Consider the following 27,961-nt stretch of genomic DNA (forward strand, 5'->3'; position numbering starts at 1 on the left):
CTGCTCCAGCCCCAGTGTCCAGCCTGGCCTTGGGCACTGCCAGGGATCCAGGGCAGCCTCAGCACCATCAGTCAGGATTATTCCCCATATCCAAGCTAAATCCACTCTCAGTCTGAAGCCATGTGCTCTGGGGTGTGTAATTAGGGAATTTAAAGCAGATTTTGTTAAATGTAGGGTGCACATTTAGGATTAAGATATTTGCTGTGAGGTTGAAGCATTATTTCAGTTTTTATTAGCCTTTAAAATAAGTTGCAGATACAGAAATGGATCCATACCTCAAAATCCCTCTGCAGGTCTCTGCAGGAGTGGCAGTAATGCTGCTCAAACAAACATCTGGAAAGATCACAGGTGCTTAAAGAACAAGTTTATTGACAATATCGTCACAAATAAACAATCTAAAGAAAATTTCAGAAATCTCTAAACTTAGAAATTTTAAAATTTTCTCATTGGCAAAATATTAAAAAAAAAAAAAAAAAAAAAAAAGAAGTGTAAGATGTCACTATATTCTTAAACTTTCCTAATTTCAATATATTGGTTCAGTCCTTTAATTTGATAACACACATCCAACCCTTCAGCACAATGAAAATGAGTCAAAGTACAATTTTCCTTCTGCAAGGGGATCTTAATCAAGATTTTTTTTTTTTTTTTTGCAAGCGTCTCCCTGAATCCTGTCTGCTCACAACTTGATAGGTAACATCAGCAAGAAATTACTTTATAAATAGTCCAACTGAGCCAAATTAATTCTGGTATTAACCAAAACCTAAATTTCCCCCAAACAATACAAAGCAGACCATGTAGTACAAGAAACTATCAGCATGCATTTTAGAGGTCATTTTTGTACTTCAGGTACATGAACTTAAAACCAAAGAGGGACAAGTGTGATAAAAATGTACTCAGATATTTCATAACATTAATATTTATTGCTTTATATGAATACTGTATTGAAAGCCCAAGCATTCAGTTTACACACAGAAATTATACAATTATATACCGTTTCACAATGGCAGTGAGCACTCATTACAATCTACAAAAAATCTACTTTACAGAAATTTAAAAATTCTAAATATCAAAAAGGTACAGTTGAAGAAACAGGTATAAATTTGGCAGCCAGTAATTGTGACTGGGAGGTTGCAGCTTGCATGTCTTTAAATATGGGAACTGGAAAACATTGAGTTTAAAGCAGTAGTTTGTGCTTTGAGCTGGTTTGAAAAAAATGTAACACTGGCTGTCAAAGTAGCATGTTCAAAAATATTTAGTTCACTTCCAAAATGTTATACAAATCGTGGTGATTTCTCTGCACCCCTACCCCTCGTAGCTCAGGAACATGACCTGGGTCACATCTCCATCCTTCCCATCCAGTGGTGTGATCAGCCCGATGCCACCTGCAAACCTTGGAGGAACTCTGAGACTTCTCTACAATATTCACAAGCTCCAAGAAGCACTCAAAAAGGCAAATACCTGCTCATTTCTTCCAAGGTGTTTTATTTTCAAACATTTCTTCTACAAAAGTTTAAGCTAATGTTTTGATTACAACGTTCTCAACATAAAGCACATTTTCTCATAAATAAATGAACTCCTTTCACTCAGGCACCTCAGAAGTATACAAAAATGTTGTCATTGGAACAGTTCTCTTGGAATGTGTTTACTCTGGTGTTTTCAACAATGTTAGTATTTTCAGGGTTTCATATGGGCCAGATTTCATGTGTTTTGTTTTTCCAGAGGCAAAGCAAAGTGCCTTGAGAGGTGAACTCAGTCTTTTCCTATAGAAAAAAGTATTTGCTGTATTTATCTTTTATAGAAACAGAAAAATATACCCTTTCCCCCTTAGAACAGCGAGGGTACACGGAGGTGTGCATGCTGTGTGGAGATGTGTGTGTGAAATGGAACACATTTGAAACACACAACAGAAGGTTTCTTGGTGTGTATTTAAATAAAAATCCGGAAATCAGCCTGAAACCCCGAATTTCACATGTCAAATGTTGAAACTGTAACCAAAATATGAAGTAACTGCTAGAGCTGTCAGAAAAAGACAAGACAAAAAGCTTTCTTGCTTACATACAACTAGGTGTGGTGATCTCCAAAAAAGTTGTCAAAATTATAATTACCTTCCAGTTTAAAAACTTTTATTCTAAATAAAAAAAACTATACACAAACCACTGATTTGACCAAACGAAAGTTCAGCGGTAAGCAGGACCTGAAGGAGCTGGTATTCACAGTTCTTATCATGTACAACTCTTTCAAGGTTCAATCCATGGAGAAGTTTATTTTACAACCTGCTTCTTTTTGTAAAACTAAAGGTCCACTTTATTACATAAAATTATTTATACAGTGTAAAACCGGAGCCTTATGGAAAATACTGCCTCTAAGTTTATTTAAATTAGTCTTGCTCCATAGGTTCATCTGCAGCTTCTGTGGCCTCATCACTGTTTTCCATCGGGGTCTCTGAGGAGTTTTCTGGAGTTTCCCTGGCATAGGACCCCAGCTCTTCTGTGTCACTGCAGTCAGCTCCACTGGTGGCAGATGCACTGGTGTCACTGTCAGCCGAGTGTAAATCCTTCTCTGCCCGTGGCTGCTCAGACTCCTCCATCTGATTGCTCTCCTCAGAGCTCTCTTCAGCCACACTCGAGGAGTCACTGTCTTTGTCTTGATCTTTTCTGTCTGCACCAACGTTCCTGGGAGACATGAAGGACTCTAGGAACAAAAAGTAGAGTGTTACCAAGGGATTTTTCCAACATAACTTTATCACGCTACTTTCCACTCCAAGCTATGCTGAGCAAAACCTGCACAGCACAGCCAATGAGAGGAAAAACAGACAAACCCCAATTTTATTAGAAGAGGTAAAGAGTCAGAGCCAGCTTTGTTAGGATATCTGAACTATACCAACAGACAATAAAAAAAAAAAAGTTATTTTATTTAACAGGTAGCTTCACTTAATTAAGTGTCACTGAATAAAGACAAAGTTTAAGTAACTTTTTCTGGCTTTGCCACACCCTCCACTTGCTTTCAGAAGCAGTTTTTTTGGAAATTATGAAACCATGGCTGTTTCAGGTGTACAGCCATCATGATCTACAGGAACATTGTACAAATACATGAGCCACAAAAATAGTTCAAAGGAAACTTTGAAGAATATATAAAAAATAGATTAGCCTCTTAACTGCAGTTATTTACTTTTTTTAACTTATATACAAAGCCTGCCTTACAGTGAGATAATTTTTACTGTTCTAATAGGATGTGGAGATATTGTTGCTCAGTCTCCTCAGTGGAAGAACATAAATTTGTATCTGTATTTAAATAAATTCCATAATTAATAAAGACAGTTGAACAGAGCTGTGACCCATCCCTGTTCTGGAGAAAGGATGAGAACACCCGATGATAGCCTAACACAGGGATTCTTGAATTTTTGGTGCACCCTGATCTAATCCCTGGCCTCAGAAGATTTTAAGTACCCCTGTGTAAGTTTCAAATTGAGTGTAGGACCAAGGGAAAAGAAATCACAGAATTGCTAAATTATGTAAAATTGAAGTATGAACAAGCAGCTCTTCTTTAAGCGCAACTGGAGACCTTCAGCAATCCCACAGCACTGGTCTCCAGCAAAGAAAATCTCAACTCCTTGGAAGTAAAAGAAGACAGTGAAATCTGAAATACCTTCCTCCTCTTCCTCTGTACAGTGCTGTCTGGCACAGGAAGCATCTTTTTCTTTATCCTGAGATGTAGAGGATGCTTCTGTCTCTTCCCCCATGCCTGAAGAGACTTCACTGGAGGCAGTTTGGTTTGGTGCATCTCTGGCTTCCCCTTCCTTGTCAAACTTAAGTCTTTTTACCTCATGTCCTTCTGCTTCTGCAGGATCATCCTCAGAGTGCTTATTTTTCACCGGGCTGCTCTGAGCACCTTCTGATTCAGATGCTGGTGATTCACTACAAGCAACAAAACCAGATGTAGCTTTTATTAAAGACAAACATTCTGTATCTTGTCACACTTTAAGAAAAAAGTAGCAACTCCTTTGATTTAAACACATTAAGTGGTAACAATAGAATTTGCTCCACTTACTACATAACAAAACCTCAAAGTCATCACTCCTGATTTAAGACTCTATTATGGATCCCTCAGAGGGTCAGTCTTTTTAAAACTATTTTTAAAACATAAATAAAATCATGAGCTTCAAACACACTCCTCCTGACAAACCTGTGTTTCTTCTCCTCTGTTTGCTGCAAGCTGGGCTCTTTATGCTCTGTGCTGTCTGGCAAACCGTTGGTTGTCATGGGAGCTGACAACGAAACCTTCGTCCGACTCACGGGTCTGGGGGTCCCAGGGCCATTTACATTCGATCTTGAAAAATAATAATCAAAAGTTAGTCCAGCCTTTCAGCTAAGTCATTTGTTCCTACTTGGCAGAAAGCAGTTATACCCTTTCTTTAAAAGATCAACAGAACTAAACAAATAGATGAAGGGCTTTGCTGTTTTATATTGAATAAAACGTTCCTCGCTTGCAATGTGCAGACTTGATAACAAAATTTAAATAACAAAAAAAAAATCTTCACAATGAGGTTAGAGAGATCAAAATACAGAGTGCATGGCACACATGCTCATGCTTCCTCTATCCCCATTCCCCAGTATTCCATGTCACACCTCATTTTTAAGGGTGCTTATTCCCACAACTCCACTGCTTTGAGCCAGTAGAAGTGAATCCCTGGAGCTAAACTCACCTGTCAGAGTACCCTGGTGAATTCCCGGGGAACATAACACCATTCATCCGATTTAAACTACTGGAATTATTTTTCCTAACAAAACAACAACAAAATATTATGAATAACAGAACTTTAAATCACTTCAAGCTTCTTTGCACAGAATTTCCCAAACCCCATCTTACAAAGCCCCCACTGTCAGTCCCCAAAGGCTTTTTATTTATTCCCCAATTATTACACTTGCAGGCACCATCTCTGCTGCTGACTGAACTGTTGATAACAAAAACTGAACTCTGCATGTCTGGCTTTTAGATACAACTACTGACAGCAAGAGAGAGACATCAGACACACACATGCATCCTTCCTGTTACTAACACAAGCTTGAATTTTCATGGAAAAGGGGATTATACTCACTCTGAAGATGGATATACACAGCTGACAACCATGACATTCTGTAATATACAAACAACAAACACATCAGGAGTTCAGAAATAGAAGCTTCAGCTCTTGACAACATCCCAGAAGTTTTAAGAGTTACAGGATTTTGGTCCTATCTGTTAAAATACCTCTGCTCCCTCTTACAAGGTCAGGCCATAATTACACTAAAATTCAGGATTTTATTAAGTTTGTTACTGTCCAGCACATTAAGCCTCAGTCCTGAGTGGCTGTAATTTCTAACTGAGGGATCTCTGAAGAACAGAGTATTCAGAAATGCTGAAGCATCCTATTGTGGAATATTCTCAAAGTCTCTCCCTGGCTTCTGAAGGATCCCACGTTCTGACACAAGCTATAAAATGCCAGGTAAGACACCTGCGTGCTCTTCTGAAGGCACATTCTGCTACAGCACAGGATTTAAATACTGAAACAAAAGACACTGGAGAGAAGGGGCCTCCCTTCTTCACCTCTGGATCTACTCTGAAACCAAATGTGGGAAGGAAATTCCTGATCAAAAGATTCAGGGTATTTCATCTGATCATTTCTAACTAGGACTCCATACAAAAACTGCCACCCTCCACAAACTATTGCACAGTGATTGGGAAACACAGCAGTTGCAGCCCTGAGATTAACTTTTGTCTGCAGTTATTTTAAAACTCCTTTTTGCTGCTGAGAGGTATGAAACTAACTCAGACACTTAAGAGCAGCCATGAGGTGTACTCTGGCTCTGAGCCCCAAGGAAAGCAGCAGACCTTTGGGAGCAATTGGGAAGTTATTAAGTGGTGGCTGTGACTGTGGAGCTGTGCGCTTTCTCAGAGAAATACATACCTTTTCCACACCTCTTAGAAATTTGTCTGTTCCTGTGTAATTCCTCCTAGGATCTGTCAGCAACTCACAGAGTCGCTGGATAGTGAAGGGGATGCTGCAATGAAATAGATTTGTAACAATTTAATTTTATTTTAGTAAGTACAACTGTTAGGAAGCAACAACATTATCGCTTTCTCCCTCTTACTGAGAAGGCAGAACAAAACCAGTACTGAAATTTGTTACCATGAGCAATACTGGGTGGCACCTTAAGGCTTTATTTTCCCCTATCTCACACAAAGCTGTTTCCTGTGCTCACCACCACAAAAAACAAGTTGAATCCTAAATGCATCACCCCACAATTCACAGGATTCATTTAAACAATGAAAAGGAAATCAGATCATCAACAGTAAACTTTCTGACTGTACTATTCCAATACACAGAACAGAAATTCTAAGGGATTCAAAACAAATTTGAGTCATACACACTAGAGCTAAAAAAGTCTCAACTTGTAGTTTATTTCAGGTTTTACAAAACACAGTTACAGAAAAAGCAGTAAATATTGGAATTAGTAGAACCATTATACTTCAGCTGTTACAAATAATCTATTTTGCTACAACTGGACAATGTACTCATCTATCAAGGAACAAATCAGGAAAAATAAGTAATAATAATAAGTGATGCATAAGCCTACAGGAATCACAAACACATTTTTGGTTTTGACAATTCTGCACTCAGTTTCATGCCTGGTGAAATGAGAAACTGACCCTTCAGACAAGCAACACTTTGCAAACCATTCCCAGTTACCAGAGGTGTCACACACTTTCAACCATCACATTTTAACAAATGTCTGTCAAAAATATTTCAGTAAAATTATGAAGCACCATGCATTTTTATAGTTAACTGTTGGAAGTTGAAGCCATAAACATTTAAAAAGTTATCTAAGAAAATATCTGACAGAATACAATATTTATGAGCCATTTTGTGGTTGGGAATACAACTGACCAAATCCAGAGCAGCACCAATTCAGACTGACATGTATGTGTGTGTATACCCCTATACTGTAAATTTTTGTCCAAATTCCACATTTATTATTTTCTGAGGAAGTCAGTACATGGCATTTCCAGCCTGTGTCATGAGCTAAAACAGCATGGATCTCCAGCTTGCTTATTAGCTAAAAAGCCACATTAGAGATGCCCAGATCTCCACAAGCTCAGTGCAAAGAGGTCAGCACAGCTCCAATTCATCATCCCACAGGACACTTTAACTAAAAGCCAGTAGTACTCAGACAGTGACTAAGTATCAACAATTTAATTATGTTTCCCAGAACTGCCTGTACATTATGTTACTGAGGAAGTCCTAATCCTCAACAAACCAGAAAAACCACAGGAACAAGTGTTCCTTCTAATTCAGTTTATTACGTGAAGGCTCTTAAGCTTGCCAATAGTTCTGGCATTATTAATCTCCCTTCCCTTGCTCTTCATTGGTCAACCAGCAATCTTTGACACCCAAATTCTTCATAAGATCACCAAGCTTAAGAAGAGACCTTAGAGATCAAGTCCATACTCACAATATTCAGATTCTGCACAGTGCCTTCTTTTAAGTCACGAAGAATTTACTCAATCTGCTAATTTTTCCATATAGATAAAATATTAAATTGATCTTACTATTTCTTGTGATGGTCATTTTGGTTTTGGGTTGGAAATTCCTAATTGAAGAAATTTTGCTATTTTGAAAATAGAATAGACAGTCTATTCAAAAATCCATTTATTCAACAGAAACAAAAACATACAGATTTTTAAATCATTCTCCATCAGCCAGATCTGTAAGATATCCTGGGGAATCAGTACCTGACTAATTTGGGTTTAGCTGTACTTTTAACTGGTCCCCTGGAATGCTGTGACATGAAGTGTTTTGGAATATCAATGCAATGCTAATTCCCCAAGTATGACAGAAAATTCAAGAAATGTGCAGCCTGCAACTAACTCCAGAAGGAAAAGCTGTAAAGCTGTGGTTTTTGGCTTTTTTTCCTCTCAGTTATAACAAGACAAAATGAAAAAGGAAAAGCCAATTCATTTCCCTCCAAATTCTTTCCAGCAAAGTGAACTTCATGCATTGAGCAGCAGATGGCAGCTGGTGTCACACAATCACCCCTCTGCACAGAACTCCTTCAACATTTACAAATGCTTTTAGCTGAAAAAACCCAAAGTTAATTTCACCTCAGAAACTCCTTCTGGTGAAAAAAATTGTTTTAAAATAGTTCAACAAGGTGATTTTAAAACAGAAGCAATTTAAACTGGTGTAAATCTATAAAGGAACACCAATGTAAAGTCTGTGAGCAGTATGAGAACTGATTGTAAATACTCAGAAATTTAATTAGCTCAGTACATGAGCTGCATGAATAGTCCTGATCTGTCTGCTTAAGGTAACCACTTAAAATTCCATACCAACACACTCAAAACTGCACTTCCAGCACTACAGTCCAGAGTGAATTACCAACCAAATATTCATTTTGACAGGATTGAAGAGGGATCTGTGAACATTATTTATAACAGCTATATTAAATTGTAGCAACAAAAATGACATTTGGATTATGATCTATTTTATTCATGCTGTGAAAACTTCTCTGTCATCAAAGATCCCAAATAACTTGGAACTTCCTTGTTTCACTAACAAAGGACAGAAGTTCCTACTCCAAAGCAATTGTAAGAGAATTATAAAGTGAATCTGGCTCTGAAGACACCATGTCAAATAAGATACAGACAGGTTAAAACAGCTAGTTTGTGGTTTCTTCAAAAAGCACTTCAGCTAGAAAGACCCCAAAACAGGGGTCATTCTTAATGTGTTACTTCTTTGACTCAAATTAAAAGTTTTTGCAAATTTGCTACTTTGAATGAACTCTTTCCTGCTCTCTTAAACATTAATAAAAATGTCCCAATAATAAAGTCACATCAAGCAGGTTCTTTGTCTGCCCTGGTACCCGAAATGACACCCACAGCTCTAAAGCAGCCTGGATATACAAATCACACAACCCAAAACCTGCTGCTGCTATTTTTTGGACAGATCTCCATACAATTCAGCTTTTCCAATCACATCCTCCCTGTGGGGGTTACAGGATTTACTAAATGAACCACTCTGCAATCCCAGCTCCTGAAACATCCCCAGGCATTATTTCCTTTAAGGTAACTAATGGATGCAGTTTGCTTCCTCAAAGCCTGGGAGTTTCACTGCGAAGTATGAGGAAGCTGAGCACCCTGAAGTGTTACAGCAAAGGATGAAAATAGCACAGGCACAGCCTAAGCTCCAGACTCGTCATCCAGAGGTTTGTTCAGTGCACTTGGGAACAACAGCAGATAACAGCAGCCCATTCATTAGCTGTCCCTGGGAGAACATTACCCATTTTGTGGCCAACGAAGCATGAACAAAAAGCTGGGGGAGGCGGGAGAGAGGCAGACTTGAGCATAAAGGATAGGTTTGTTTTTAAATTCCTGCAGTGAAGCAGCCCGGTATAAATATTGGGGAGCTGAGAACAAGCTGAATTTCACATTCTTAGAAGTCTCCTACATGAGAGCAATTGTGGGGGGAAGAGAAGATCTGACTGAGACTCCTAAACTGCAAGTAAATGAAGTAGCATGGAACAATGACATTATAAATTATAAATACAGCATCAAATACAATACTAAGGACATGTCAGCAGTACCTCTGAACCTGAAATTTCAGAGTATCAGGAAGACAAGATTTGGAACTCAACAAGCTGAGAAAAATGCTGAAAGTAGTCTCTTAAGCACTAAGCACCACAAGCACAATGACTCAGCTTATGGCTATGTAAGTATGTAATCCAGTTTAACAACAAAAATACTACATAAGCTAGTAAAAAGGACACACCAAATAAGACAAAAACATCAGGAGCTTTATTTGAAAGGAAACAAAAACTTCCAAAATTAGGAAACCAGGAAAGGGCACAGATACATTTCAATCTAGGACACTGTCAGCAACAGATCAAACACCCCATGTCCTTCATCAGTATCACTTCAGCTATAAATTTGAATCTGGCATAATTTAGTAATTCCAGCCCAGGTACACCTTTGCCTCCTGGTCACACCCTGTTTCTCACAGCATGATTTCTTCAAAAGCCAGTGAACTGCCACAAAACAATCAGGAACTGAACACCAAAAGGCAGACTTCTTTTCATTTGGTATTTCAAAATGCACTAAAAGAAATCTGACTTTACTGTCTATTTAATCTCTTAAATGCACACAGTAATATGATACTTGTTTGAACTGTACTGTTTAAAAACTACATACTGAAAAAACAAAGTGAGTGACAGCACAGCATGTCACATGTCACACTTCTCATTCAGTGACACAATCATAAAGTTCAGAAACTACTGTAATGTATTTCCAAAGTACACATTTGCTTTTGCTCATCTATTCGAAGAAGCAAAATGAACAGTCACAGAGACAGGACAAACTACTATGTTAAAAGCAGGGGAAATATGTTTGTTATGCTGATTTTTAAAAACAAAGGATACATACCCATTAAATCCAGTGACAATTTTCAGAATTCTTTCTTTCATCTCTTCAAAGGGAATATATTCCACATTTGGATTGGGGGGCCCTCTTGGTTCAGGAGCTGAGGTTCTGAAATCATCCATGACTTTCTCCAGTTTGAAAATAAAATAACCTTTAAACTGAGACCACTGAACCCTGCATAAAACACAAGCATTGAAATATAGGCAAGTTAGTCCTAAACCCAAAGAACAGCAGTGTAAGTTTATGTTTGCATAACAACGTTCACCCTGGTATGCCAGTCCTGAGATAAACGAGGCAAGTGATGCAGTGCTGTTTTCCTTCCTGAATTTAAAGCACGGTAACTATTTCAACAATTACACTGGAACAAAGGAACACAAATCAACTGCCACTAACAGCAGGGGAAGCCATTTCCTTAAAGAACCAATATCCACTGACAAGGCAAACCTAAATGTGAAATATACACGTGTCTATACAATGTCAAGGGAGCCTACAGTTTTCACTGAGCTCATAAGAGGAGGAAGGGAAAACAAACCAACCAACCCAACCAACAAAAAACCACAAAAACCCACACCAAAAAAATCCACCACACCAAAACACAAAGGGTTTCAAGTTTGGAATCCATAGAGCAACTATACACAGCATTATCTGTTCCCCTCACAAAACCTTACCAAAGGCCTTTTGTAATTCCACACACCTTAAAAACATTTCGTGGTACCTCTTTTTCTCAAAAAGACAAGTATTTTCTGTATCACAGTTGGCACTTGCTGACAAATAACTGAGCAAAACAACTTTGACTCCCAATAAAAATTCCCACAGCAGTAAGCTTTTAAGGTGGTTCCTCCTGCCTTACAGCTTCAAGTCTCATCATTTATAAAATTCTAGATTTTGAAATTTCTTCAAGCAAACAAGTCCCTCTCACTGGGTACAACTGACAAGTGCTGAGACAGCCCCTCCCCACCCATGGCAGCCACAGGAGACATCCAGGACTTCCCTGGGATCAGCACAGGGAGCCACGTGAAAGCAGCAACTGATTTAGTTCAGGATCGATTTGTTTCTATTCCTGATGCAGGAGCTTGCACAGCTCCAGCACGGAGAAAAAGAAGAAACAGGGAATAACAAACCAACAATAAAGAAAGAGAGAAAATGATCTTTGACATTTATCTGTAACACATGTGATCTGGCAGGAGCAGGCTCAAACCAAACAAGTGTAAAATGTGAGCCCCTGGACAGCCCTTCAGCTCCTGCTCAAAGCAATATTAAACTACACAGAAAACTTTTTAGCCAAAGGCTCCATCTCTGCAGGCTGCCTTTGGCAGCCCTGCCTATTTCTGACCCCACACAGCAGCTGCCCTTCTGTGGGGCTGACCCAGCTATGTGTGCTGTGAACCACGCGTGGTGATGTTTGTTTCTCCAGCACCACCAAATCCCAATCCATGGGCCAAGGAAGCTCCATCAGCCTGCTTGCACCACAAAAGCAGGGCCACGTCATCTTTGCCCTAATTTTCTCCTTTGTCTCAAAGAAATAATTACAAGATTAAAAGGGGGGAAACTTAGCTCAGGTTTATCTATAGAGATCCAAACAAAGCCCCTGTCTTTCACTAGGAATGATAAATTTTGCAAGAACAGGGGAACTCCAAAGAGGAAAGCAAACCTCTGTTTTCCTTAACAAGAAACCTTTAGGTATCTCACAACAGGAGGGGTCACAAGACTTAGTGAATAATAATACAAATTAATAAATAAATAAACATCAAGGTCCCAAAAGGGAATGGTATGGATTAAAGAACACTACTGAGTCTAGCTGGATTGTCTCCAATCAGCATTCTACATCCAAAGCAGAATACTATAATGTTCCAATGTACAGTATCAGGCATTACTACTGCAAATGCTAAATTAAAAAGCTGTACAACTCTGCAGTGTTACCACCATGAAACCAAAGTGTTAGTAACAAATCACAGATTTAATACATAAACAAACCACAACCACAGTAAATAACCCCATGACAGTGTGGGATTACTCCCCACAGAGCATCCCAGGAGCTTTACTTGCCTCATGAAAGCAGATTCCACTATTACTCTAAACATTCTTTGACAACCCCATTTGGATGTATTTCCACACTTTAAAACTTGAGTTGTTCTTTGTTTTCATTGTTACTTATTTCTTGCTAAATAATAACACTTATCTTTTCACAGACTATTAACCCATCAGTTTTGAAATAATTCAACAACATGAGGTTTAAAATGGCAATCTACTGCCTGAAAGCAGCACCCACCAGCTCCTTTAAAATGCTGAAACTACAGAAAACAAAGATAGTTTTCATGACTTCTTGATACAATCACCTGGATTTTAAACGACAAATTTTAATTAGCATTTCTCCCGTTATAAAAAAAGTTAAGAACTTACATCTGTAACACACTGAACTACTGACACAGAACCTGCATTCCAAACCACTTGCTAAATGGCTGTTGGCCAGGTAACACAGGACAGGTTACACACAGAGGCAGCAGGGTTTGAGGATAAACTCATCCTGCAGTCACAGGGTGACCACAGCTAGCCCAGAGAGAGCAACAGCAGCTCAAATCAGCCCAGCAAGCTGTTGCTAGAGGCTGTGTAACCACAGCAGAAGGGGCTCAGCACAGCCTTGCTCAGACATTCACTGTGTTTCCCCAGCAGTTTTTCCCAGCACTGCTGGATTCCCTGCTGCTCGGGCTGCAGCAGCAGCAGCAGGAAAGCTGAACTGCTCAAAGGCCACTGTTACACTCGAGCAATCTCAGACAGAGCAGCAATTCAAACAATAAACACAGCTGTCCTGTGCATCTCCTGACATCAGTGTTGTTAAAATAATGAACTCATTTCTGACCAAAAGAACCAAAATTATTTCTGTAGGGACAGTAAGATTGTCTCAGTTCCCATTTACTTAGTGGAAGTGATCAGAAGTGAGTGTCACAAGAGCCAAGTCACCTTTCCTGTTTTGCCAGTCTATGAAAATGACACGTACAAGTTGGCATCAGCTGAACTTTACAAACTCGTGTGTCTCATCCATAGAGAAAACCAGTTCCTTCATAACAATGGGTCGAGCTGCTTGGCAGTACAAAATTAAGATTAGAAGTCACATATCCTGCTAGCTATCAAAGCAATCTTTATCGACACCTCCAGAAATTTTAAGTTAGCCCCATTCATGGAAAGACTGGTTGCTTAGAAATACAGACAACAGAAGAGAAAAACAAATGCCAAGTATCTGTTTTCTAGGAAAAGAAAAATATTCCACATGTATCATAAGCTTCCTGAGAAAGACTTCTATTTTCCCTGCTTTGTTACACAATGTGAGAACCCAAAACCAAGAGAAAAGTTTGGCAATACCTTCTATAGTTGGATCAAGAGCCAAATAGAAGCAAAAGAAATTTTTTCTACTGTCTGCTTTATGCACAAGCCCATTAAGTTTTATACACTGCAAAATAACTGATAAACAAAACAAGTTCCGTAAGAATAACAAATTTAAGAAATTCCATGGAGAAAATACTGTTCATACTTTTTTTTCAGAGCAGGCTTGTTTATAAATACTTGCTCTTCCCACTCAGCACTGGACATAATCAGCCTTTTCTTCCAAGCCATGCTCTTCCTGTCCACTACACTAGCTTGGGAATTTGTATCAGCAACTTTGAGAGCTTTTACAACCACTCAAAGAAAAAAGTTACTGAGAACACTGCATGATCTGAAACAACACCTTCAAAAATAATACTTTAAAAATTAGCTGATCCCAAAATGTTTTGGTTCAGTGTATTTCCATTTCAGAGAATGATGCCTTTGTAGTTACATACATTTTCTGTACTTGAAGGCACCTTTCACTACAATATCTGGGTCACCCTGTGTAAATGTACCTGTACAAAGAGCTGTCCTGGGCTAATGAGCTTGGAGTTCCACACATGCTCCAAATAATTTAGGAAAAAATGTCAGCTTATCATGAGAGTCCTCTGCTTCCGTGCCACCAGCTCCTGCACCATCCTCCTCTTTATCAACCTTAATGATTTGCTCTGGCATACAAAAAATCAAGAGGAAGAAACTGATTTCAAGTAAAAAGCACCTATCAAGAAAAAAAAAAGTCAAAGGCAAAGGAATGGCTGAGAGGAACAATCAATCACAGCACTGCAGAACTATAGCTTGTATCCACATAGACACCACCCATTTCAAATCTTCCCAGGGCAGACACAAAAGCTGGTAGTTTAACTCAAAAATTTAATTGTTTTTTAAAAAGCACCTTTAAAAGTCAAGCAACAAATGAGAGTATGGAAGCTCACACAGTCCAACAAATTCAATCTTTCTACCTTATTTAAATATTTTATATATGCTAACAATGTGCCTCAAGGTATGACAAGATGTTTAACCCCTTAATATTGCACCCCAGTGCAGTCCCTGACCTTGCAATTTCATTGACCATTAGAAACATAAGAGAAAAATGTATGGAAAAGATTTCAGTGCTTGAAGACACTCAGCTGTTTTCAAAGTCAATCAGGAAAGCAGACAGCACCTGACCAAACAGCCAATCCTACAAGTAACATCAGCAAGTTTTGAGAAGATATACATATAATCAGAGAGACAAGGTGACAAAAGGGAAGGGTGAGGGAAGACATGAGACTGGCTCATGAAATGAGCCAGTAGGGATTAAATTAAATGACAGACTATGCAAAAAAAATCGCTAATAAAATTTTTTTTTTTTTTCAAAAAATCACACATATAACAAAACCCCAGAATGGGATCAAAATTAGTAGGTGAAGACAAGAAACTTAAACTCTAAGAGGAAAGCCACAAAGGAGGGATGGGGAACTCCACAGTCAGAACAGTGCAACACTGAGTCACTGAGAGTTGATGAAGCAGCAAAAATATCTCCACTGCACAGGGGAGAAGAATAATAAAAAACAACAATAAAAAAAAGAGAGATTAATTTAGAAACAATCTAACACTGCCAGAGCAGAGTCATGGAAGAACACAATCCTAAATAGCTCTGTTCTCTAATAAAAGCAATCAATCTATTTCACACCTGTACTTGAATTACATGATTTGCTCTTGGAACTAATCCATTACTACAGATCAACAGAATTTGCCAAGCAACATAACCAAGTTTAGAAATGCACCAATTCTACTTGATGAACAGCATCCTCAGCAGGGAACAGGCCCCCTCAGACAGAAAGCAGGGCAAAATCTGATGCAATGCTTTGATTTCAAAGAATTAGTAGCAGAAAGTTGCTTGCAAGGAATGACTGTGTCTCTGCTAACAGGATTTGCATAGGATTCATCCTTCCAAACATGCATATCCAAACAAAATTGCATTTTACATGGAAATAATCTAATAATATCATTCCCAGAGTGTAAAAGACATCCCCCCTTTCCCTTATCTCCTGCTTATGCAAAATGTTTGTCCTGGAGAAACTGTGAAAGCAGTTTTCTCTCTTACCACAATGGTTATGGGAGAGAAGGAGAACCAGCTCAATATCTGCACTATTGTGTGTCAGAGAATTAACTGGTATTTTCTTCTGAGCACTGGACAAGATTTTATACTTGATTCTTTTGCCACTTGTTACAGTCACTTTGGGAGATAAGATGTCAATGAGAAGAGTAAAAAGCCTGATATATTTAACGAAGTTGTTTGGGCAAGACCTGACAAAGATAAAAATCCCTACTATTTTTAAGGGAAGACTATCCATGCTGAACAAATTCTGTGGTTCCCTCTCACATATTTAGCACTGCAAGGCTTTGCTATAACAGTGCACCCCAACATCAGCACACGACTTGGACACGAGGTGGAGGCTGGGCTGCCAAGTCTCCAGGAGTGCAGAAGACAACTCCACTGATTTACTCCTCTCCCTTTTAAAAACTGACATAAAACATCAGACATAGCCCTGGGGGAGTGCATATGGCTCATCCACTTTAGACAAAGTCTACAGATTTTAAGGTTCAAACTCCAGTAAGACCTATTGAAGCAAAGCAGGACAAAACCTAAAATTGACTGAAGAACTGGAGGAAGAATTCAGAGTGCCTGAAACAGCCTTAACTCCTGAAATGAAAGTAGTGCAATTATTCCATAAATCTTTCTGGAATTGCCTTACAGATTAGAGATTTAATTAAGAAAAACATTATATTGAAGAGATGTTAAGCTTCCAGAGACCCAGCTATGTACTTAAAACATGAAGAGTCCCAGGAGTCCTGGTGGGATGTCTGTCTTCAGATTTCACAGTGTTTAAGTTCATTACAAAATTACTTGATTTAAATTTTAAGAGGATGCCATCTGTTTTGGAGAGATGCTGAATACCACACAGAACATAAAATGAAACCAAAGTACATCTACTATTGATTCTGTTCATTGAACAGGTCATAAAAGAAATATCAAAACTTAATAAAAGGAAATACTTCCCTCTCCACACTTCTCCCACTACTGGCTCTCTGACAAGCAGAAATTTAAAACAAACAAACAAACAAAAATACCCCCACCAAATTAGTATATTTAGGAGCAAACATTTTATGTCCAGCTAAACTGATTTTAAGGCAATGTCCTCAGAACACACAAGGAAAGAACCAGAGGACAATCTCAGAGGGAGTCACATAACATGGAACAAGAGATGTCAGTCACTGGTATTACCTTTGCCCCACAGTTTTTACTGACTTACACAATGCTCCCACAGAGACCTGCTAGTAGGAAACAGGTGTTTGGAAGTAACTTGCCAACTTCAGTAACTGTTTCTTTTCTTTTGTGCCTTGTTCTAGAGCTCGTAGGAGATGAAGATATACTCTAAGAAACAGTCATTTCCCCAGGCTGTCAAAGGCAAAGTTAAAGTTTCATCCAAAACAAGTTAATTCCTTTTCTATTCTGGTCAATCAATGGGATCTCCAGAACTATCTGGAAAGTGAAAAGGCAGAGAAAACGAAATGCACTCAGCAATCACATACTCAATTCAAACCCCTGGCAAAGCAGCAAACTTTGCAGCATGCTCTTCCACAGCCTTGATGCAGGGCCCGTGTCTGCCACCAGGGAGCACAGAACCCATGGCAGGCATGAGGAGCCCCAGCGGGGCTCCTTCCCCCAGGCTGTGCAAAGAGCAGCAGCGGGCAGGCAGCGCCGGGAGCCTGCCAGGGGCTGCCCGTCCTGCCCCCCTCCCTCGGAGCAGCATCCAGGGATCCTCTCCAGCAGCCCAGGGAGCTGCAGCTGCCCAGGGAACCCACGGAGGGCAGGCCTGTGGAGAATGAGGCTGAGGCCACTCCCAGCTCTTCCATCGGGTGTCTCTGTTCTACTCCCTCCACCTTTTCTGCCATGGTTTTGTATCAATGTTTTGTATCACTTTATCCACCACATCTAAATTTGAGATCTATTCAGTGGCTATAAACCAGGAAACCTGGACATACACAGGTGTGCAGAAAGGGTGCACAAGTTAAAAATTTTAAGAACTGCCTGTAAAACACAATTCCCATCATTTTCAGACCAGCAAATGAAAAAACCCAAACCTGCTGCCATTTCACATGTTAGCTTTCATACAGGAATTACTATTTCATTATTTATGATATAAACAGATTGCTTCTTAAACAGGTGTGCTTTCAACTTTTTCATAAAATACCCCTGAAAATTTCTGGGATAACAAGCTGCAGCACTGAACTCCCAGTACCAGGGAGATGAGCCATGCTGAGGTTCCCACAGGGATCCCACCCCAGTGCAGAGCAGGAAGGTGCTGGCCCAACACACACTCAACCTTGTCCTTTGTCTACACCAGAAGGGGCAAGCCTGCTCTGCTGCTCCCACACGTTCCTGTGATCCCACACACAGGGAGGTGAGGCAGATCACTGATCTAACCACAAAATTAATGCTGCAGATAAGGCTGAGTAAGATGTGTGATGTGACTAGTAGGGAGCTAAGCCATTTCTTTAAGCAGCAGCACTCATTTATCAGGTAAAAGAACATATTTCACCTAATTCCACTCTTGTGTCAAATATTCTTTGTATTTTAAACCTATTTTTCTATTTGTCCTGCTTTATTTTAACAGTATTTTGATGCAATTCATTTTAGTGTCATGATTTTGCACACTGCTGCTATTTTCACCATTCACACAGTGCAGATTAACACGGGAAATTCCAAACAATGACAACAGATTTACACAGGAAAATCCCCTGTACACCAGTGGAGACTGGGTTCTCACATGCTTCTGGCAAGCAGACAAACACCTCAACCTAACATCAAATCAAAGCCTTAAGCAAGTGCTAGATCCTTTCTGAGTGTTTCTAAACGAGCAATCAATTTGGAAGTTGAGGTGCTCCAGGTAGGGTGAATTTCCTGGAACACTGTGCCTTGCTGCACAGTGTGCTCCTGCTGGGAAAACACTGGCAAAGCACTCGTCCTGGGGGAGCGTCCTGTTCCCTTTCGCCTGATAACTCATGTAAAATTAAACACTCACATTTTATCTTCAGCAGAGTTTTACCTCATGTTACCTTTCGCTTTAATTAAAAATATATTGAAGAGTTCAAAGGAGGAAAAACTGGTATTTCCCACAAGCACAGGAGGTGTTTTTCCATTTTCACTAGCTGATTGTTGTCAGCCTAAATCCAGTCTCTGCTCTCCTTGGGAGCACAATGAGCTCATTCCAGAACCAGGGAAACTGTCAGATATTAGAACTACAACTACTTCAATAGTGAGAGTGTTCACCTCTGCTGCTTGCAAATGACTACTGCTCTTGCCAGGAACAACAAAGATTAAGACTTAGTTATGGAAACATGCAGCTGAAGAAGACATTAAAGCACTATCTGTAATCATCAAGGGACTAATTCTAATCTCTCCTGATAAATATTCAGCTGACTCTAACAGAATATAGCTGTCCCACAGAACAGAAAAAAAATTTTGGTCCAAAATTTTCTAGGAAGTACATTTGTGAATACAGCATCTAAAACCAAACTCAAGTACCTTTCATTTTCTTTTATTTTAAAGTCAAAAACTGACCACAGAACAAAAAAGATCATAACATTCTTCATTCAAAAATTATCTTCCTTATAGCAGAGTAGAAAGCAATACAGGGCACCAATGTTGCTTCAGGTATCCCTGGTTTGCCCAGAATAACCAAATGCACACAAGAACTGCTGCAGCTCCTCTGGCCAGTGTGGCTGTCACTTATAGAAGAGCTGGTCACCTCAAGGAGCTGCAGGCCACACTGACATAATATGATCAGATGTTTACTGTATCAAGCTATAAAGATGGGAAATCAGATTAGGATAATGCACCCTGTGCAACAGAGATCCCTGTCCTGGATCTCTGTTGTAGTGAGTCCTGTGCCTGCCACCTTATGCAGTGTCCCAAAAACCCATAGGCCTCCCTCAGGTCTCACAGCAGTTCTACTGGGGTCAAGGAAATTGCACTTGTTACTGACTCTTTCCAAACCAGAAACAAAAGCTACCCAATTAATTGGCTTCTCCACGAGGCAGTTCAGCTGACACATGCTAAGCTTGGGATGACAAGGTGCACCCTACCTCACTGACCTAATCCACAGGCATTAGGTGATTGTGCATCATCACACTCAACTGCCACTTCCAAGCCAAGCATCACCAGGTATTGCCATCATGGAAATTTTGTCATTGTCTTCAAGTAGCTTTGTTTCTAAAGCTGAGACCTGCCAGACATGTATCAGCTTTGTGGAAAAGCAGCATCAGTCTGGTTTACCCATAAAAAAAAGGTGATAATCCACTTTCCCCAAGTCAACCAGACTGCTTTGTACCCCTCCTTCCTGCCTTGTTCCTTCCCCCCAGTGCTATCAGGCACAAACCTTGCCAAAAGCTTCAGACAGGAAGAGGGATTAGGGCTCACCAATTACAAAGTCAAAATGGAAAAACATCCTTGCCACTGAGAAGTTAATATAGAGTGAACAATACCCAAATGCCTGGGAAAGTCCTTCAGGTGAAATACTAACAAGCACAGCCCCCACAGAACAGAGATTTGAGGCCCACTGGAAAATATCAGAGGTCACACTGAGGCAGCTACTACAGCAATGTCACTGAAAGGTGAAGGTACAAACCAAGAGAAACCCTGAGGGTGACAACAAATCCTATCAAGCAAGGCAGAGAAGTGAGTTTGAGGAGAAGGATGAGCACAGAATACAAGTAAAAGTGATCATCAGAAACACATGCAACTGCATTAACTACCAGAGAATGCATGGTGGGGAGGTTTTCTGTGCAAAGTGACATGGACTGGCTGCCAAAAAGATTATCAGGAAATGTGCTTACAAGAACAAACTGTGTATAGCAACAGGGAAGGAAGCCACACTAACACTGCAAATCTGAAAGTGCAAAGAGCTACATTTGTGATTAAAACAGTCCAATCACCCCAAAAACCTCAGTGCTGCAATCAGAGTTTGCTTTTTGCCTTTCCTCACACGTGTGTTCCACAGAGAGACTAATGTTTATTAGGCTCAGTTCATCACACACATTTTATAATGGCAGTTGAAGTCTGACCTTTATACTGTAAACTCCACTCCCAATAGATATGAAGTGGCAGCACTTAAAATAAAACACTACAACAGTGTGTGTTTCCCAAAGCAGCAAGTGATTTCATTGATACCACCACTGATTGCTCTCAAGTACTGCAGCTACACAATTCACACATACAGAAATTGTTTGTAATAGAGGTAAAAGAGCAAGGAAGCTAAATTAGTGTGAGAAAGGTACATCAGCAGGCTTTTTGACCAAAGATTCCTCTCCTTTCAAGACGTCAGTGGATTATGAAACAGAAAACTGTCAGTGGAATGGGAATTAGTATGGAGTAATTCCATATGCTGAATGGAATGGAGTTAGTGAGGAATAATAGTGGACAACAATGCAAGAAGTTTACTTACATCTCTTGCTTTGCTGAGAACATAGAAATGGAACAGGCTTATAACTATCAAAGCACACAGAAACTGCTTTCAGAAAAAAATATGATCGTGCTTATTACAGCAGAAACTTGAGATTTGTTTTATTTCATATTTTAAAAAAATTATAAGGAATTACATTCCCCAAATAGGCATTAAGATTTTCAGAAGGTAAGTTGTCTCCAAATCAGAAAAAATGTTAGAACACACATGTCGAGCAAGACAACTGCTTGTTGAATAAAAGCAGAGAACATAGTTAAGGGGAAAAAAAGATTTAAATTTAAGCATGTGAAATAAGCCAGAGAACATATGGCTAAAAAAAACCTATACATTTGTAACAAGAGAAAGGATATTACACAAGCCTTTACAGTACATAGTTAAAACACTTAAACTGAGATGCAAACTTGTTCTTGTAGGAATTCATGGCTACTGTATCTTCATTTATCTCTCCTACAGCAAACAAACTACTTCATTGCCATAACAAACTAATAGGAAAGTTAAACTGATTCAAAAAAGCTTAAAAGTGTAATAAAAAAAAAGTTCACTGCTACATAAAGCACATGAAACAGCATCAAAAGGTCAAAAGTATTTTTGCCATTATCTTTGGTGGAACTGCAGTTATGTAACTTACATTTACAGTTATGTAATTTACCAAAGGCAAATCATCCCTGATCCACCTGACTGCCTGCCGAGGAGGGAGGACCAGAGAACGCTGTAGCTCAACCTGAGCAAGGCACAGCAGCCCTGGCAAAGCTGCAGCCACGGTGCAGCTCAGGCTCCATCCACTGCAATGCCGGGATCCAAAGTCCAACCACACCCAGTTACAAACGCCGGTGCTGAGCCCACAGCAGGGCACCCCCTGGGCTGGCCCGGGGGCAGCTGAGCCCTGCCAGCCCGGCACTGCCAGCCCGGCACTGCCAGCCGGGCACTGCCAGCCCAGCACTGCCAGCCCGGCACTGCCGGCCCGGCACTGCCAGCCCGGCACTGCCAGCCCAGCACTGCCAGCCATGCTGTGACCAGGCTGCTGCGGGAAGCTGAGGCAGCACGGCTGCCTCGGAACACAGGCTCTGCTGGTGGAATCCAGCTGCTGACTTCCACCAGGGAAGGGCTACCTGCAGCCAGGGAGATGGAAACAGGTTCCTTTCTCAGAGGCACTGGGCCCAGGGTGCTCCAAGGGAAACGCTCTTCCCAGTGCACATGGTTAAGCAGTGCAACAGGGAGCCAAACTGAGGCTATGGAATTGCCATGACTGGAGATTTTCAGAAATGCTGCACAAAGCCCTAATCAATTTTATTCAACTTTAGAATTAGCTCTCCTTGAGCACAGGGTCTGCCTGGATCACCTCCACAAGTCGCTTCCAACTACTCTATGATGACAGCACTGATGTCCAGATTTGCCCTACAATCACATAAATTAAACCTGACTCAAGAAGCTCTGCAAAACCCACTTGTGTTGGCCCTAAACATGTGAAGAAACAACTTCTGTTTTCAGGCTCAGATGAAGTTCAAATCAACATTTCAGAGCTTCCAAAAGAATTTCACTACAGGAAGAAATAAAACCAGAATATATTTTAATGGCTGTTTAAGCTGCACTAAGGGGAGCAACCAGTGTAACTGCATCACGTCCTGGGCAGTGTTCTCTACTTAGGCCTAGAAGGATTTTACAATTAATCACTTCTGCCTACGAACTGTATTGCTCCAGATTTTGGTATTTCACTACTTTCTGGATTCCTTCACTGGCAGTAAGCTTCTGTATTATACTTTCCACTACAGTAAGCCATTAAAACTGCACTTTATAGGTTCCTTGCCCCAGGGCAGGAGCAAGGAAGTGCATAAAAAACCAACATAAAATTTTTGATTGCTTTAGTTTTCAAAGTTTTATTTTCCACTTTAGAAAAATCTAGTTTTCCTTTCCAGTCCAACACATTAGACTTTCTTGGTGAAGTACCTAAATAAATGGTTTTAAAACATTTTTAAATTTTTGTTATTGAAGGGGCAGAGTGACTCTAAACCCAAGAGAATTTCTTAAGAGGTAAGGGAAAGCATTTTAAATACAGGACACAAGATCACAACTGATAAGTGATCTTCATAACTATTTTCAAGAATTCTTCAGAAACAAGAAAAGATGTCACTGTTGCATTTTACTTCTAGTACTGCAATGCTCTGATTTCTATCCCATCTCTTAAAGCTCTTTCTACTTCAGAAAAAATAGATAAGTGGATTTCTTACAAAAAAAGGACACAAAAACTCATCCTGTTTCTAGAGGTCTTTTAGATACAGCTAAGTACTAGGACTAACAGATTTCCTCCCTCTTCACTTTGCTCAGTGTTGCAAGTCACACTGATCTGTTACAAACTGGAGACAAGGAGGTTATAACAAACTTGCCTGACCGTAGTTGGCCTCACAAAGGAAATACCACGTTAGTATCTCAGTAAAAAGTCAAGTTAATTGAGGAGTATGCTACTCCTCTGAAAAGAAAAAAAAAAAAAATCCTAAGATTCAAGACAACTTTAAAAAGGTTGAACAACAAACTTTATAATATATTTCACCTAAGGCTAAGTCTTACCATGGCTACTGTTAAGAAACAAAAATATTTCACAGTAGCCAAGCAATCAGACTTTTGCTTCTGTCAGCTCTAATAAAGGAAGTTTAGACTGGCTTCTGTAAATGTAGGCCATAATCTCACCAGCAATTAAGTGAATGGTTAACTTTGCACAAGAGGAAAACTTCAAAAAGATGAAATGAATGCACATCATTGTATGATCAGGATTTTACTGCACAGCAGTGATAACACACCTAAGCTTACAGTGATAACAGAACCAAAATTAGCAATGTTTTTGTTCCACACCTCCCTTGTAAGTGAAAAGGACCTCTAATTACAATAAAGATACTAAGAGCCCTATAGCTGCAGTGGTGGCTTTACCACCTCTCACCCTTTGCTCCTCCCCTTCACCACCTCTCCAGCTGCACTGCAGTTGGAAGCACCAGCTATCAGGACAGAACACATGGATCAATGAACTGAGCCTTGTCCTAAAGAGCCAGGACTGTGACAAGTTCCTGCCCCACGTTCCTACAGAGCTGCAGAAGCACCTCAACAGCCCAAGTGGAACAGTGACCCACGGGCTGAACCAGGCAAGGCTGCTGCCAGAGAAATCCCAGGACGATCAGAGCCTCACCTAAACCTGCACCTACCTGTTCCCAGCTCGCTCAGATGAATAAGCACTTTGGAACAAGTGGGGGCAGGGAGGCGCCCAGCGACCTTACGTGAGCCTGTGCTTTCCATCTCTTGGGTGAGCTGCGTGTGATCAAGCTTTGAGGAGAACCTAAAAAGTCACTTTAATTTACTTCATTACTACCTTTTCAAACTAATTTTACTGAGTCACCAAGATCTGCTGCAACTGTGTCTGGAAACATATGGAGGATGAGAGCATTTACCCCAGGATACAGACTGCAGTTTATCCTCTAAAAATCAGTATTCATGATGAAGTTAAAAAGCTGAAAGAACCCCCATGAAGACCATATAACTCTCCTAGAACTAACAACTGAACATAAAAATATTTCACATTTCACTTGTCCTGGTTTGCCTCAGTACTTTTTGTTTGTTACATTAGGAACAGGCTGTGACTGAGTAAGATCCATTGTTGTTCAATAATCAAGTCTGCAAACCATGGGTGTAATTACCCCTGACTAAACCATCCTCACTGCTTGTTTTTTTTAAGCTATACTCTGAACTTCGTAAAAATCCTAACAAATTGTCATGGAAAACTAGTATTTTATCTTCTCACTCCAAAGTATCTACTGGTTCAGATTCTATCACACAAAGTTATTTTTACATAAGTGAAAATAAAGACAATCTAGTGCATTTTAAATTTGCATGTATTTGGTAGGTCTGCCTATTCCAGAATACATGTACTTGTCAAGCTGTACCAGCTTAAAAGTACATTAAGTTCTTAAAAGGCACGTTAGTAATCTTCATATGAGTGATTCCCAGGAGATTTTAGTTTTGATTTTTTTTACTCATTTCTTCCCTGATATTTTCGTACATAAACATCAGTGAACACACAAACATGTCTGATGAACAAATACAGACTTTGGTAGATAATCTGAAGCAAATTTGGTATTATAAAACAATATTTCCATGCCTATCTCCAGATAATATTATGCACTTCTGATGTTCAGACCCAACACCTTTTAAAAAACTATTTAATGCAACTGAAAGGTTTAAGAAGGCTGAAAGAGCTACAGACCTCAAAAAAACCAAGAAGAAAACTCTGGAAACATGGAATGCAGGATCTGTATATCAGATTACAGATCCCAGTTCAGGTTAAAGTTTGTAAAAATAAAAATAATAAAAATAAACCTAGATTTCTTGAATGAAAATAAAATCAGAGAGGAAATAATTTTTCCAAGAACTTGCCCCTATAGAACCACTTTTTAAAAATTACTTTGGAATATAAATGATAGTGGCAGAAACAGTAAAAACAACCTGAAGAAATATCTCAGAATGGGAAAAATATTTTAACCAAATTTTAGTATGGGCTTACAGTGATGTGTTTTTTCTGTATAATAAGCACTACACCAAAACATGAAGCATTAGAGCTGTGTATGTCTGCTGAGCATGAGCCTCTATTCAAAGAGCAAAGTACATTTCAGAACTTGTTTTTCTTTCTAAACCATTAATCCAAGCAGCACTAGCAAGCTACCAAAAAAAAAGAAAACCACCAAAACCTACAAAACCTCTTACAAGTTCGCGGGACTCCAGAAACTCAAACAAAGCCCCTGCGGTCACTGGTTGATCACAAAACACTCGCAAAAGCAAATCTCCCCTGCTGCAGCCGTAGTCTGGCACTAGGCCTCAAAAACAAGGAGACAGCCTGGGCGCCAGAAAGTGAGCCCAGCTACAGCAGCGCAGCCGGGGAAGCCTTTCCCCTTCCTGCCAAATAGTGAGCCACAAGGAAGTCAGCAGCAGCGATCCCTGGAAGGAGCGCGGCTCCCTCCGCTGCCGCCCGGGAAAGCCGCCGGGAAAGCGGCACGGAAAGGGCGGCACGAGGGAAACTCCCGCCGAGCTGAGAAACCGCGGCAGCTCCGAGCGGTTCCCACAGGCCCGGCTGTAAAAGCGCCTCCGGATCGTGTCCCCTCACCCAGACACAATCACAGGATGGTTACAGAGCTCAGAAAGAAACAATGTGAGCGGCTGATATCTTTATGTAAATAACACAATGAGATACTGCAAACACAGTTATACAACAGTGTACAGCAGGCGTTGCAACAGCAGCTGAACTTGCCACTTACAAAACCTGAATCTCTCTTAAAAACCCAGGGAAAGCAACAGGTTTTTTATTGTGCTGAGCAGGATCAGTGAGACCTGACAGACACCCCAGAGCAAAGCCTATATCAGAAGTCTCCTCTCCTTAGATCAAACTATCAGCAAACTAAATTAATCCACACTAAATTAAATGGAAACTAAGGAAAGCTTATTCAGCTCACTGAAGCAACCTACAGGCAAAAAAAAGAACCCTGGTAGAATCTCACTGACGTAAAATGCAAGAATTGTTTTAAGTCACAACTGAGGACCACCAAAACAGTCACACTTACATCGTCTCTCCAGTCTTAGCAACATGACAAAGAAACTGATCCAGTATTGGACACACTTCCTTCTTTCCTCTCTTCTCAAAATCTGTTGGCATGAAAACGACACAAAAAGAATGGTAAAAGAAGACGGGACAGAACAAAAATTCACAATAATTAGCGATTTGTTTGAACTATCAGTACAGCTCCCACACAAACATTGTTGTGTTCTCACAATGCTCCGGCTGTTCCCATGAACTCCACCAGCTTCCCAGCCCTGGGAAACACTTATTATTTTTCCTGCGGAGAAACCGCACGCAGCCGAGTAGCAAAAGTTGATTTGCAACTTCTGAGCAGCTACGGCACAGAAAGAGACCGATTTCCTCAAGCTGAGCCCAGAACAGAGAGGGCTGGGGAGGGAGAAGGGGACAGGTCCGGGCTGGGCCGGGATGCGAGGGAAGGGGCCGGGATGCGGGGGAGGAATGGGGGAGAAGGGGCGGCCAGACCGGGGAGTCCAGGACGGCAGCCGGGGAGACCCGAGAGTCACCGATCCCCCGCACACAGCCCCAAGGGTCGTTGGGTAGGGAGACCGGGGGCTCTGCCCTCCACTTCCCCACAACGACCCCCGGGCTCTCCCCACTCTGCGGGACCCTCCTCCAGCGAGCAGCCCCCTCCCCACAGCGCGGGGACCCGTCGCCCTCAGCGAGGGGCGCTCCCCCCACAGGGTCTGAGGGACCTCAGTCTTCCCCTCCGCGCGGCGACACCGCTCCCCCAGCCCCCGCCGCCAGCCTCGCCGCCACCTTTCAGCGCCTCCTGCAGCCTCTCGACGTCCATGATCCGCCCGGGCGATTCCCCCGCGGCTCCGCGCGGCTCCCCCGCCCCAGTCCCGCGCAGACCGGGCCGCGCTCACACCAAGACCCCGCGCTCAGCGACGCTCCAACATGGCGCCCGCGCCGTGCCCGTGCGCGGCCCCGCGGCCCCGCCCGCCGAGGGCGGAGCCACGGGGCGGAGCCAATGGGCGGTCCCGCGGAGGGGGCGGGGTTAACGGGGTCCCGCGGCAGGGGGCGGGGCCGGCAG

General features: G+C 41.0%; 1 protein-coding gene across 1 annotated transcript; it reads right to left on the bottom strand.

Moving 5' to 3' along the window:
• Positions 1-900: 900 nt before the first annotated feature.
• Positions 901-27,867, bottom strand: PPP4R2 (protein phosphatase 4 regulatory subunit 2). Its single transcript, XM_041461322.1, has 9 exons — positions 27,685-27,867; positions 26,912-26,993; positions 10,456-10,626; positions 5,945-6,038; positions 5,096-5,133; positions 4,703-4,777; positions 4,183-4,326; positions 3,646-3,914; positions 901-2,691 (listed from the first exon to the last, which is right to left on the bottom strand). The coding sequence occupies exons 1-9, from the start codon at positions 27,716-27,718 to the stop codon at positions 2,378-2,380; spliced, it is 1,221 nt and encodes a 406-aa protein (XP_041317256.1). The 5' UTR covers positions 27,719-27,867; the 3' UTR covers positions 901-2,377.
• Between the last annotated feature and the right edge of the window lie 94 nt (positions 27,868-27,961).

This window comes from Pyrgilauda ruficollis, unplaced genomic scaffold (genome assembly GCF_017590135.1).
Source record: "Pyrgilauda ruficollis isolate IOZ18807 unplaced genomic scaffold, ASM1759013v1 scaffold10, whole genome shotgun sequence".
Classification (NCBI taxonomy): Eukaryota; Metazoa; Chordata; class Aves; order Passeriformes; family Passeridae; genus Pyrgilauda; species Pyrgilauda ruficollis.

What these genes read in the sequence shown, in the direction of transcription:
- PPP4R2 (XM_041461322.1), bottom strand. Translation starts at nt 27,718, where the DNA reads ATGGACGTCGAGAGGCTGCAGGAGGCGCTGAAAG. An exon ending in TCACCAGGGTACTCTGACAG is followed by an intron (nt 4,327 to 4,702) that starts GTGAGTTTAGCT and finishes TTATTTTTCAAG; the next exon opens with ATCGAATGTAAATGGCCCTG. An exon ending in ACAGAGGAGAAGAAACACAG is followed by an intron (nt 3,915 to 4,182) that starts GTTTGTCAGGAG and finishes TGTTGCTTGTAG; the next exon opens with TGAATCACCAGCATCTGAAT.